The sequence below is a fragment of the Salmo salar genome, chromosome ssa15, assembly GCF_905237065.1.
Source record: "Salmo salar chromosome ssa15, Ssal_v3.1, whole genome shotgun sequence".
NCBI lineage: Eukaryota > Metazoa > Chordata > Actinopteri > Salmoniformes > Salmonidae > Salmo > Salmo salar.
The window spans coordinates 35,845,213-35,859,840 of NC_059456.1; the positions used below are offsets into that span (position 1 = coordinate 35,845,213).

At 42.2% G+C, this 14,628-nt stretch overlaps 1 protein-coding gene across 2 annotated transcripts in view; it reads right to left on the reverse strand.

Annotated features, from left to right (window-relative positions):
• LOC106571336 (mitogen-activated protein kinase kinase kinase 5) overlaps positions 1-14,628 on the reverse strand; it is a 59,223-nt gene that overhangs the window by 29,997 nt on the left and 14,598 nt on the right. For both annotated transcript variants that reach the window (XR_006759161.1, XM_045695654.1), the window contains exons 3-8: positions 10,802-10,825; positions 5,607-5,800; positions 4,395-4,563; positions 3,720-3,826; positions 1,715-1,885; positions 955-1,067 (exon numbers count right to left, since the gene is read on the reverse strand). Coding sequence is in view for 1 of the 2 variants with exons in the window: in XM_045695654.1 (XP_045551610.1) it covers positions 955-1,067; positions 1,715-1,885; positions 3,720-3,826; positions 4,395-4,563; positions 5,607-5,800; positions 10,802-10,825 (778 nt within the window). In the remaining variant the exon portion in view is untranslated. The remainder of the gene's footprint in view (positions 1-954; positions 1,068-1,714; positions 1,886-3,719; positions 3,827-4,394; positions 4,564-5,606; positions 5,801-10,801; positions 10,826-14,628) is intronic.

Below are 14,628 nucleotides of genomic sequence, written 5' to 3' on the forward strand. Positions count from 1 at the left end.
GATACCATTCCACATATTCTGCTCAAGCCATTACCACGAACCCATCCTCCCCAATTAAGGTGCCACCTACCTCCTGTGTATTATTATAATATAAAAGAAAGATACTCCACACTGTTGAATCCTTCCATTTTATTGTGCAACGTTTCGAGATACTATGTCCTATTTTGACCTATTTTGTTTTATTTTTATACCATGTGTTATTTAAACAATATGGCCAGAGGAGGTGTGGTATATGGCCAATATACCACGGCTAAGGGCTGTTCTTACACACAACGCAATGCAGAGTGCCTAGACACAGCCCTTAGCCGTGGTATATTTGCCATATGTCACAAACCCCTGATGTGCCTTAGAGCAGTAAAAAAAAGTTTTTGTCATACCCGTGGTATACGGTCTGATATACCACGGATGTCAGCCAATCAGCCTTCAGGGCTTGAACCACCCAGTTTATAATTCTTCACAGAGATCAGATTCTTAGTGAAGGAGAACACAATGGGAAGTACTGCACAGCAGGGGTTTGGGAATAGGCTGGGCACTGTAGAGCTTACTCTTATGTCAAGCATTTCACCTGAAATGTAGATTGGATTATTTTAGTACCCACTTAGGATAAATCTTAACATGCAATGTAGTTACTTGCCATGTTGCTACTAAATTGCAGAGTAATGGAGCATGGTTGTTATTTTTGGCCTCGCTGAGGGAAGCTGCCACTACATGTCCTGCTCAGGCAGCCCAGGACAGGGCAGAGTAGAGGAGAGCAGGGAGGGGGGCAGGGACTTGAAGGGGGCCCACGGTTGATTCCCAGGATTGTCTGTTCTGTTTCTCACATTCCTGTGCTACTTTCTGAGCCTCAGATTTCACAGTAAACACAGGGGATTGGGAGCCAAATAGCACAAAACTCAGGCAGCTCAAGGCAAAACATTAGATATCAAGGAGAATAAAGTGTTAGTCAATACTCACCGACTTTGCGTAGCTCGAAGGAGGCGTCAAACTGGTGTCCCGCTGCCAGGAGTAGAACGGCGTAGTTGATGCCAGAGTGTAGTGTTGGCTCAGACTCAAACCCCTTCTTAAACCTGAGAGGAATGACAGAGAAGCTAACTTAGAATCACCAATATTACACACTATGCTTAATTTTTAAATCAGACATCATGTTTCTACAGTAATTGCTGATGTGTCCTTAGTGAGAACTCCTTAGAGAGAACTTTTCATCTCCCTAGTTTTGTAAAAAGCATCCAAAACAATTACAGCCTTATTTTGCAGGGTGCACAGAGGAACCACTTGCACAAAGCTTGGCACTCGCAGATAAAAACCCTAATTTACTTAATGAGCAATCTGTTCCACTGAGGGAAGGAGTGTGAATAACATGAGAAGACTCTCCAAAGACATTGTCTGGGTTGGAACAGAGGACAAGGTTGCCCGATGGGGAGTTATTCTAATGAGATGCCATAAATCGTCTCGATGCGAGACATAACCATTCCAGGAAGATCGCAATTATCTTCATATTATCACTGGTGGTGGTGCCGTTTCAAATCAGCTTCTGTCAGACCTTGCAGCCTCTCTGCTCCATGTCAGATGACATAGATGTTCATTATCTGTAGTTGAGAGGTGGTCTTTGCAATCTCTGGCTAGTGAGGAGTGAGAGGGGAGTGAGAGGTAATGACTCTCATCAGCAGCCAGGCTCTCACCAGTGTGTGTGCGCGTGTGTGTGTGCAGCTCTCACCAGGCCGTGCCACTGTCCCTGCTCTCTTTGTCAGCGAAGTGGGACTCCAGGAACATGTCCTTGTAGATGCGTCCCACCAGGCAGTAGATGTCTGAGGCCACCTGGTTGTCAGCCTTCACCAGGGGCAGCATGATGTCCAGGGCCTTCTGACGGTCCCCTGGGAGGTTCCTCCTGAAAATAGCAGAGGGAAGACCCAATGGTCAGAGACAGACAAGATGTGAGTTCCAAATTGTATCCTATTTCCTTGTGCACTACTTTTATAAGGAATAGGGTGCCATCAATCGGGCAAGGATAGTGCATCAAGGTAGGACGTTCAAATTGCCATGGGGCTCCTGGTGGCGCGGTGGTCTAAGGCACTGCATTTCAGTGCTAGAGGCGTCACTACAGACCCTGGTTCGATTCCAGGCTGTATCACAACTGGCTGTGATTGGGAGACCCATAGGGCAGTGCACAATTGACCTAGCGTCGTCCGGGTTAGGGTTTGGCCGGGGTAGGCTGTCATTGTAAATAAGAATTAGTTCTTAACTGACTTGCCTAGTTAAATAAAGGTTAAATTAAAAGAATGTCCTAACTTAAAATGATGCCTTCTCCAAGGTATGCCCTACCTTCATTTGGAAGATTTTGAGTCAGCATCCAATGCAGGCCTGTCACTTATTTTAGAATATAGGCCTATTAACTTCACCTCTACCTCTGGATGTTTCCTTCGCCAGGTAGGATATCCCATGACACCTTGCGAAGCAGGTAAAACTCCCAAATTCCGGCAACAACTAATGGCGGACAGAAGTCACCTCTTCATAGAACATTTTCCAGAAGAAAGAGGAATAACTTTGTGGAATGTGAGTATTACGTTTATTTAATAACAAAATTATGTTAACATTTTCAACAAATTACTTTGATATGCATTTTCAATTCAATAATGTGGACATACAATGCTGAGTTTGCTCTTATCAGCCTGCTAGTCAAGCTAGCTAGCTAACGATTGACACGATCTAGTGAGCTAGCATTCATACAAATGTGTTTATCAGCTGTTTAGCTAGAGGAAAAGCTGAACTAAGCAATTTTAATTGTAAATTCAAACATGTGCAAATTATGAGGACTTGAACATTGAATTGGTGAACTAGCTAGCCAGCTAATTAATGACAGATGGATGTTAAATAAAGCATAGGAGCTAGCAGCTTTTTCCATGGAGCCTATCCAGAGGGAATGGGAATAGGGCACCTGTAATGGAGGCTGCAGCTCATGCTGCTCTCCGCTCCCCAGCTTTCACTTCACACTAGTGTGCAGCTGAACGGCAACTGGAGGGGGGCGAAGCTAAGCAGTGAGTCAGCCTAGCCCACTCCAGTCATCCAACAGTCAAACATGGAGGGGAAGGAGGGAGGGAGTGCAACAGGAAAGGTTTCGACATTTACATCCCTGCTGCTGTTTTCTCACCAATTACTCAACAGAAAACTCTGCTTGTCAGACATGTTTAAATGAAGAGATTTAATTATAATCATCCTTTCTTCATTGTTGCAGGATAATGGCAATATTTCGCTATGGTGCACTACACTGCTGAGTCATGGACCACCTCTAGTTGGGGGAGACAAATGGGCTGCTGTGTAAACAAACACACAGACTCATGGCAACCATCTTCATTTTCGGGCCATTCAATGTTTTCCCAATTATGCAAAGAATGTGCAACAGCTTTCTTAATACGTCTCTTTGAGCGTGTGAAATGCAGTGAAATGTTCTCGTAACTGGCCAGACACAAATGTTGCGTTGTAGCATGCAGGAATTTTCCAATGGCTCCGAAATGATGGAGCAACTTGCTTGGAAACCCAGTGTGTGTTTACAAGTGAGGCAGCATGTTAAAGATCAGGCAGTAAAATACTTCCCAAGCTGAACATGTGGGATGTTCCGACTCAGAGCACAGACACACATGTTCAGCACATGCATGTTATGCGTGTGTGTGTGTGCGTGCGTGCGTGTATAGAAAAAAACAGGTTTGACATACTGGGGGTCTTACCGATTCAGTGCAAAGGCATGGTGGAACTTGACATGGGGATTGGCCACAGGGTCGAATGTAGGAAGCTTCTCCAAGGTCTCCACCAGCTTCACTATGGATTCATAATCCTACGTTACATACAAGCATAGAAAAACAGATTGTTGGATTGAAAATCATGTACCCACTCAGCCACATCTTGGTTGCTATAGTTTACATGAAACCTAAAATATCTATGTCCTTGTTCCCTTACAAAGTCACTACTTTGGGAAGGACATTGTCGGCTTCTTCAAGTACTTCAATAAACAAATGTCCCCTCTTCCACTATTTTTTGTCCAGTATATATTTATCTAAATCATGTTGAATAATTCAGCCTCTCCTTGTATCTCTTGTTGTTGACATCATTTATTAATGTGACGGGTGGCTGCCTATGGCTGGCAGGATGGGAGGGTGTAGGGTGAATGGCATGGCAATGCCTAGAGAACAGACTGCAGAGCAGTTGCACATGAGCCACAGGAAGGTGACAAAAACTTAATCTGCAGCTTTCCCCTGAAAGCCCAAGATAAAATTATCTCAGAAGAATGACTATGTTAGAAAAGGCACTGAGGGAGGCCCTAAAACATTTATGCTGAGGCATTTCAGTCTATCTAAATGGCCCATGCCGATAGCATCTGACAAGCTGAAGAAGGAAAAATGTACCTGGATGTCCCTGTAGGACAGAAGCAGGTTGATGACGATGTCAGCTGAAAGGCACTCTACGTTGTCCAATCGTTGTTGAATTCGGCTGAGTTCTGAGGCCAGCTCCATCCCTGTGAACAATTCCCGCGCTTTCCGAATCTCGTTGAGAATGGTTTCTCTGAAGTATTGGCTGTGAAGGGGTACCGGAGAGATTCAGAGAGAGATATTATTTCACACTAGAAATCAAGTTTTCTGCAGATAAACCATTATTATGTATTGCTGTGACTTTCTGGGGAAATAAATATGAGGAATGGGGATAGATACATTATTTTCAATTATAAACGGTTGTATCTATTCCTCTGAGGCAACTTTTGATATAGGCTACAGTGTCTTTGATCTTGCCTGACACCATTATAAATAGTCTACCCTCTTAAACATATGCAATATGTCAGTTATTTACTTCCTCGCGGCAGCTGAATGTGGAGCTCATGAATGCGTTCCCTGGTAAGCCCCTTCAAAGTATTCTTCACTGTACTGTTGGAGTTGCACTTTTATCTCAGCTCTCTGAAATATGACTCCATATTCCTAGAAGAGAGGCTGTTATGCTGAATATTGGCAGAGAGAAAAGCCATAAACATTAGGACAGAACTAAGCAATGCTAACATTAAAACTGAGATTGCTATGCAAGCCAAAGTGTTGCAGAGGGACACACCAAATAAAGTAATGCATCATGTATTATCCAAAATGAGTGAATTGGATAATACAATGGACTCTGAGGAATACTCATGAACTGCAATATCTGATGAAAAGAAGAATAGACTAACAAAAAACATTGCACATTTTAAATTAAGTAAAGCTTATTGGGTAACAAGACCTTCGATGGCTCCATTAAACTACAGTATGGCTACAGTCATACCGCACTTCATCAGCTAGTCATCCATGTTGCTTAATCAACCACAGACAATTACACAAGACAACACAAAATCCAGCTGTTATACAGTACACTTTAGTTCATGTTAATACACCTCTGTTGGCAATAATAGCCCTGGAATCATCACCTTGATGTGCATGTTCACACCTTCCCTAGCGAGGTGACACCTGTTTCACTACATCAAGGTGTGAGTACAGCAAACGTGACTTAGGCCTATAGCAGCCCAGTGTCTAACCCCAACAACCTAATCAGCAGGAGCTTTAGGCCTAGCATCTCAGGCTACACATCCCTCTACTACTCACCAGGAGTTAGCCTGGGGCACCTTGAACAGCTGGATGAAGCGGTCCAGCAGGGATATGCAGATTGGTCCCAGCAGCATCTCGAAGCTGGGCTGCATCAGCTCTGTCAGGCCCTTCATCAGGCTGCTCTCGCAGCAGTACACCTTGTTGTGCGGCGTCACCATGTACGGGATGAAGCTGTAGTTGGCTGAGCATGTCTGGAGGGAAACAGAAAGCAGCAATTTCTTGGGTCGTAAACATACAGAGGTCGCCTGGTCCCAGATCTGTTTGTGCTGTATGATTATAAAACACAAACAGGTCTGGTACCGTGCTAATGTATAGGTTGTTTCTGTTAGATTATATTACATTGCATGCTGACTGCATGCGTTATATACAATGGGAGGACAGTGGTATGGGACTCCCTCGTGCTGGTAATTTTGTGACATAGTGTTGTGACATAAGGAGGAGAATCTGATCTGCAGGGACAATGGTGTGGTTGTACCCATGAACATAATTGAGTCTGTCTAAAGAGCCAGTGTTCTGGGGGATAGATCCACATCAGTAATGAGAGTGGCATAAGGATCTGTTTAACCGGGCTGCTCACACTGCCCTCAGGGCAGAACTAGCTTTAAAACTCCATTCATGTTGCTCATGGAAATCAATTCAAACCACGTCTGTCTTACTACTCTTGTCCAACTGTATTTGCAGTAAATCTATCATTGATGTAATTTTAGTCTGTCATGTTCAATATACTCAACACTCAGCACTTGAAAAGCTTGAATTGATGGATCCTAAATATACTTGAACATGTAGGCTACAGTAGGTTACGGAAAGGGATGAATCCTGAGTGCACAGTCAGTGGCTATTTTAACTTCTCTGTTTCAATTCCATCTTCAAGAACACATCCGGGCTGCTTGCAACTCACACTTGCAACAAAAGGAAGTGAACAGAGGCTCAACATCTGCCTGTAGAAATTGGAATGTTCCACAGTAAAACTGCTTCCTCCCCTGCAATCTTATTTTTATGACATCAGTCATGCCATATCTTTCCAAAATAACCTGTAACGGCTTGTCACGGTTAGATGCAGACACAGATTACAACATCCTGCCCTATATTGAGCCACACACACTGCGTGATTCATGCCCTAGCGGATTACATGATGACAACCCATCACAAATTTATAAATGTTTTAATCGCTAGGTGCCATTGAGACTGTCCTTCTCCCTGGCATCGTCAGCCAATGAGAAGCATCCAACTGCAGATTATGCTCGTTGATGCCGCCTGGTCTGCGAATCGCAAAGCACATGCGTCTCAAATTGTATTTTTGCGTCTCAGTTGGCATGTGTGCGTGCAGCCTGAACTCGCAACGTGTTCTAGGGCATCAGTGTGCTACGCGCATACCAGACGGCGCACTAGCTCTGGTCCAGGGCATTATGTTAGCGTGTTAGTATCATCATGGTCAAAGTTGGGAGAGTTAGCTAGCTAACTACAGTGCTTTCAGAAAGTATTCACACCCTTTGACTTTTTAAACATTTTGTTGTGTTATAAAGTGGGATACAAATGGATTTAATTGTCATATTTTGTTAATGATTTACACAAAATACTCTGTCATGTAAAAGTGGAAGAACAATTCTAACATTTGTAAAACAATTATGAAAAATAAAACACTAATATACAGTATCTTGATTACAAGTATTCAACACAATGTTGTTGATCCATCCTTAGTTTTCTCCTATCACAGCCATTAAACTCTGTAACTGTGTTAAAGTCACCATTGGCCTCATGGTGAAATCTCTCAACGGTTTCCTTCCTCTCCGTCAACTGAGTTAGGAAGGACGCATGTATCTTTGTAGTGACTGGGTGTATTGATACACCATCCAAAGTGTAATTAATAACTTCACCATGCTCAAAGGGATATTCAATGTCTGCTTTTTTTTACTCATCTATCAATAGGTGCCCTTCTTTGCATTGGAAAACCTCCCTGGTCTTTGTAGTTGAATCTGTGTTTGAATCTGTGTTCACTGCTCGACTAAGGGGCCTTACAGATAATTGCATGTGTGGGGTACAGAGATAAGGTAAAAGAAAACATTCAAAAATCATGTTAAACACTATTATTACACACAGAGGGAGTCCATGCAACTTATTAAGTACATTTCTACTCCTGAACTTATTTAGGCTTGCCATAACAAGTGATGAAAGGCTCGGCACACGCATACTCAGGATGACTGGCTCTCGTTTAGGCAAATGCGAAATAAGCGCACTCAGGCTATCCTGAAGGCCAAAGTTAGTTACTTTAAGGAGCAGTTCTCTCTCTGTGGGTCTAACCCCAAGAAGTTCTGGAAAATGGTTAAAGACCTGGAAAATAAACCCCCCTCCTCACAGCTGTCCATGTCCCTTTTTAGCAAAGGACATTACATTTTAGCAGACGCTCTTATCCAGAGCAACTTACAGTAGTGAATGCATACATTTAATTTCATACATTTTTTTCCCCGTACTGGTCCCGCGTGGGAATCGAACCCACAACCCTGGCATTGCAAACACCATGCTCTACCAACTGAGCCACACACCCTTAATGTTGATGATGTGGTTGTTACTGACAAGAAGTACATGGCTGAGCTCTTTAATCACCACTTCATTAAGTCAGGATTCCTATTTGACTCAGCCATGCCTCCTTGCCCTTCCAACATTTCCTCATCTCCCACACCTTCTAATGCGGCTAGCCCCGATGCTTCTCCCTCTTTTTCCCTGCCCCGCAACAAAGTTTCTCCCTGCAGGAGGTCACTGTGTTGTCATGTGTTGCTGTCTTGCTATGTTGTTGTCTTGGGTCTCTCTTTATGTAGTGTTGTGTTGTCTCACTTGACGTGATGTGTGTTTTGTCCTATATTTATATGTATATTTTTTTTAATCCAAGCCCCCGCAGGAGGCCTGTTGCCTTTTGGTAGGCCATCATTGTAAATAAGAATTTGTTCTTAACTGACTTGCTTAGTTAAATAAATACAAATAAATTAAAAAACAAAGGGGATGAATACTTATTGACTCAAGACATTTCAGCTTTTCATTTTTCATGAATTTGTTAAAAAAAAAAATCTAAAAATCTAATTCCACTTTGACATTATGGGAAATTGTGTGTAGGCCACAAATTCAGGCTGTAACACAACAAACTATCAAGGGGTATGAATACTTTCTGAAGGCACTGTATGTGTTCAGGATTCATTTAGTTTTGATAATTTTTGGATACAATCTTAATGCCAAAAATCACTACAACCAAGCAACCACTTTTGCTTGTGCTTTAGCTGTCACAACCTAGCTAGCACTACTAGCTAACTCGTGGCTATCTAGTAGCGCCAGTTAGCTACCTGCTAGCTAGTAGCGCTAGCCAGCTACCTAGTACTACTAGCAAAGATACTGATAACTAACCACTTTTGTCTGTGCTACTAGCTAGCGCTGTAAATTCACCAACTGTCCTGCTGGGGGCGGTAATGCACCATCCTCTCTGTCTCCATTCAATATCCTGTCTCATCTTGTATGTCTCACAGCATCTGTGGCATGATAAGGTATCTGCTGGATCCAGAGTTACCCTTTAAAATGAAGGCATGAAGACAATGAATAATAGGCATGGTACTGTAGAAAAATGTAATGAAGCTTATTTAATGAAGCTTAGTGTGTACTAGCTAGCTAGCTAGTGTTGTAGACCTACTAGCTAGCTAGTATGTACTAGCTAGTGTGTACTAGCTAGCTATAGTGTGTACTAGCTAGCTAGTGTGTACTAGCTAGCTGCAAAAGCAACAGTAGTTAATATAACACCCTGGACCAGAGCTAGTGCGTGACTGGTATATGCGTAGCACACTGACGCCCTGGAACAAAGCTACTGACTCACCAAGCATCTACAGGTTGTGCGTGGACATACAATCTGAGACACACAAATACCATCTAAGATGCACACATATGCGCACTGAGGTTTGCAGACCAGGCAGCGTTAGTGCACATAATCTGTAGCTGGATGCTTCTCACCTCAGCAGCAAGTCTCTGAGGGTAGGTGACACGCAGGTCCCAAAAACAACAAAAGGAGCACAGGGACAGAACACTAGGGGTATGTCCTACATCACACTATTGCCCTACATAAGTATGCGGTCAAAAGTAGTGCACTATAAAGGGAATACATAAGGTGCCAGAAGGGGACGAAGCCAGGATGTTTGCACGTTACAGTAATTAAGGAGTTATATCTCCCAGTCAGGCAGCATGGGATTAACCCATTCATTTAAAGGGGGAGGGGTAGACGGGACTGAGTAGTGTCTGTGTGTGTGTGTGTGTGTGTGTGTGTGTGTGTGTGTGTGTGTGTGTGTGTGTGTGTGTGTGAGAGAGATGAGGTCAGAGTGCCACTAATGTGTCATATCTGTCTGTGGCAGAGTGTGTTTGTTTTCTCAGAGCAAAGGAGAGGAAAGTGGTGTGTAGATACAGATGGAGAGAGATAGTCTGTCATGGAGTGCAGTAGTGCATTCTCACTCTAATGCAGTAATCAGTCCTCCTCCCAAAGCTCTGTCGCCACACAGATCAGCCATCAACCTGCTTCCTAGAGCACAACCCACCTCATTCCACTCCGTAAAGCCACTTAGGCCAGCTGCTCAGGAGGCTCCCTGTCCATGCCTTTGCTTCAACACCTTATAATTTTTCCCCCCTCATGCCACAGTGCATCAATGTCACCATATCCTATTATTCTGTATAAGAAAGCCAGCCAGACTGTGTTGTCTCCTTGTCTGCCCTAGCTATCACTGGGCAGGAGTGGCAGACACTGTGTTACAGATGGGGGAGCTTAAACCACTGCTGTGTCGCACAGCACAGAGGCAGGAAATCGAAAATGAGAGGTGAAATTGAAAGTGAACTCATTCTCTTGCTGCTTTCCACAGCACATTCCCCAGTCACCCTGATAATAAGGCTGCCTGTCAACCAAGTAAAGCTATCCTGGAATAATCTCTGAGTAAGGGAAAATGCTTTAGTTTACTGTACACAAAGCAGAATGCACAAAGCCAAACTAGAGGGATAGTGAATTGGGTAATTAAAATGGACTGATGGTGGTAGACAATGCTGTGTTGCTGAATGCTGCGTAAAAAAACAACTGTTTATTGCACTTACTTTCACACAGGAAAGGTGCAAGACATAAACGAGAAGTTTGCTTCTAACAGCTTTGAAATAGAGAGAGAGAGAGAAGTTTGTGCACTTACAGTGTTCTTCTGGCAAATAATATCCTGCAAAAGAAAAAGAGTAATGTCAATACTGTATTGTGGTGAGAAAGTGAGTTTGCAAAGCTGATGTAGAAAATCATTGAAACATTACACTGGTCACGGTTCATTGACTAGAGCCATCTTTTCATCAGAAATGGACTCCTGCTTTAAATGGACACCTGTAGTTGTAAACAGAACCAGTAGAAATGCTGACAGTCTCGCTAGCACTTATTTTTGCAGTATCATACTGTAGGCTAGTGTAAGTGCCAGCAAACAACCATGGAAATCTTTTATGTGGGAAAAGGCACTTTAATTAAAAAGAGGTTGAACCTCAGGCCCTTAAGGAGCTATTCTAAACGTTCTATAAAAGGTTAACAGCCATTGTGACTCTTAACCTCCAATAAGGGAGGTTGATAGCGATCTGGTAAAACCACTACAGAAAGTATTTTTTTACAGCAGGGAGTCGAAGTGTATGCAGGAGGAGATGGAGGGCAGTTCATCAAGATTGCAGACATAATATTTATATTAAAAAGTACACTTTGCTTATTTGATTACCTATTCTTTGAAGAGGATATTCTTTGAGGATTTTACGACAATTTCAAAATATTGTAATGCTTTTTTTTTATGGCAATGGCAATGTCAGAGCAGAGCATTGCAGGTTATAAGAGTGTGTGTGGTGTATTTTGATTTCTGCAGTGCCTCCAGAAAGAATTCATAATGCTTGACTTATTCCACATTTTGTTGTGTTACAGCTTGGATTCAAAATGGAAAATATTTGTATTTGTATCACCCATCTACACACAATACTCCATAAGTTTTTTTTAAATTTTGTACATTTTGTGAAAGTGAAATACAGAAATATCAAATTTACATAAGTATTCACACCCCTGAGTCAATACATGTTAGAATCACCTTTGGCAGCGATTACAGCTGTGAGTCTTTCTGGGTAAGTCTCTAAGAGCTTTGTACACCGGGATTATGCAATATTTCCACATTATTCTTTAGAACATTTTTCAAGATCTATCAAATTGGTTGTTGATCATTACTAGACAGCCATTTTCAAGTCTTGCCATTGATTTTCAAGCTGATTTTAGTCAAAACTTTAACTAGGCCACTCAGGAACATTCAAGGTCGTCTTGATAAGCAACTCCATTGTATATATGACCTTGTGTTTTAGGTTATTGTCCTGCTTAAAGGTGAATTTGTCTCCCAGTGTCTGTTGGAAAGCAGACTGAACCAGGTTTTCCTCTAGAATGTGCTTAGCTCTATTCTGTTTATTTTAATCCTATGCTTGAACATATGAATAGTGGTACTTGTGAATAATATGAATAATGATGTGTTGTGTTTGTTTTGCAGTTTTACTTTAGTGCCTTATTGCAAGCAGGATGCATGTTTTGGAATATGTTTTATTCTCTACAGGCTTCTTTCTTTTCACTCTGTCATTTAGGTTAGTATTGTGGAGTAACTACAATGTTGTTGATCCATCCAAATTTTTCTCCCATCACAGCCATTAAACTCTGTAACCATTTTAAAGTCACCATTGGTCTCATGGTGATTCATTAGGCCCTAATCTATGGATTTAACATGACTGTGTGACCACCATTTGCCTCATGCTGTGCGACACACCTCCTTCGCATAGAGTTGATCAGGCTGTTGGTTGTGGCCTGTGGAATGTTGTCCTACTCTTCAATTGCTGTGCGTAGTTGCTGGATATTGGCAGAATTGGTACACTCTGTCGTACCTGTTGATCCAGAGCATCCCAAACATGCTCAATGGGTGACCTGTCTTGTGAGTATGCAGGCCATGGAAGATCCTTGCGACATGCGGCCATGCATTGTACTAAAACATGAGGTGATGGCGGCGGATGAATGACACGACAATGTGCCTCAGGATCTCGTCACTGTATCTCTGTGCATTCAAATTGCCAATGATAAAATGCAATTGTGTTTGCTGTCCGTAGCTTATGCCTGCACATACCATAACCCCACCGCCACTATGGGGCACTCTGTTCACAACGTTGACATCAGCAAACCGCTTTTTGTGCGTATGCAAAATGTCTGGGATCTTTTATTTCAGGTCATGAAACAGGGGACCAACACTTTAAATGTTGTGTTCAAATTGTTGTTCAGTGTACTAGTGGAGGCTCCTCAGAGGATGAAGGGGAGGACCATCCTCCTCAGTGAATTCATAAAAATAGTGAAACATTTCAAATGTTATCATCCTTTTTAGATAAACTAAACAAAATATATTCACCTCACCAAATAATTGATTAAAACACACGGTTTTGCAATAAAGGTCTACAGTTGTCTCAACAGCACTGTAGGGTAGTACCATGGTGTAGCCGGAGGACAGCTAGCTTCTGTCCTCCTCTGGGTACATTGACTTCAATACAAAATCTAGGAGGCTCATGGTTCTCACCGCCTTCCATTGACTTACACATTAATTATGACAACTTCCGGAGGACATCCTCCAACCTATCAGAGCTCTTGCAGCATTAACTGACATGTTGTCCACCCAATCAAAGGATCAGAGAATTAATGTTTATATGTGGCGCGTGATCAGGGGTGTATTCATTCTGCCGATACTGTTGAAAAACATTTTTTTTAAACGGAAGCAACAGAACACAACGGGGATAAACATACCTGAATTTGTCCTATATAAACTCTTGTATTCAACTGTTGGACTAATGATTACACCCTAGGTAAGCTAGATGCAGGCAAGACTGTGCAAGGCGGTATTGAATGTGTCATTGTCTGTCCATCCCCTCAAATTTTCCCCTCAACCTGTGTGCACCTACGTTGTAAACTTTAATTCATAGGCTAGGTTGTAGCAAACTCATGATAGGTATAGGGAAAATTTGAGTATCATTTAGTAGCCTAAACCTATCGATGTTACATTGAATGACAGTCATCCAATTTGGTGTAATAGAAATAAGGCCATTCTCCAAAATTAATGATCGTCCTCCCTCATCTTAAACTGTACCGACCGCCACTGTACCAATAGGTGCCCTTCTTTGCAAGACATTGGAAAACCTCCCTGGTCTTTGTGGTTGAATCTGTGTTTGAAATTCACTGCTAGGGACCTTACAATTATCTGTATATGTGGGGTACAGAGATGAAGTAGTCATTCAAAAATAATGTTAAACACTATTATTGTACACAGAGTGAGTCCATGCAACTTTTTATGTGACATATTAAGCAGATCATATTTAGGCTTGCCATAATAAGTGGGTTGAATGCATATTTACTTTTCATTTTGTATTCATTTCTAAAAACATCATTCCACTTTGACATGATGGGGTATTTTGTGTAGGCCAGAGACACAAAATCTCAATTTAATCTATTTTAAATTCAGGCTGTATCACAACAAAATGTGGAAAAAGTCAAGGGGTGCGAATACTTTCTGAAGGCACTGTATGCACAGGAAACCATAGTCTCCCCTCCCCCATTCTCTAATTTGCATGCCTGTGTGTTGTTGGTGGTGGGCTTTGTTACGGGATTCCAATGCAGCTGCAGGGGCTCTTTCACTTTGCAAATCAGTTTAGGCTAATGTTTATTCAACTGTACATCACCTGAGGACTCCAGCCCAAGGGCACAGACAACACCAAAATTGATAGACATGCAAACCTCTTCTGCAAATGCAAGGAAATGAGTCAGTCTATCAATGACATTTCCCTGTCTGTGAAATGCTCTTTTACAAGACTAGAATGCTAAATGGATATAAAGGGGTAAAATATTAAACCAAATTGCGTGTGTTGATTGTTTTTCCTCTGTCAGATGCTACTTTACATTGGCCTAATGTCTCCTTTCCTTTTCATGAAACACACC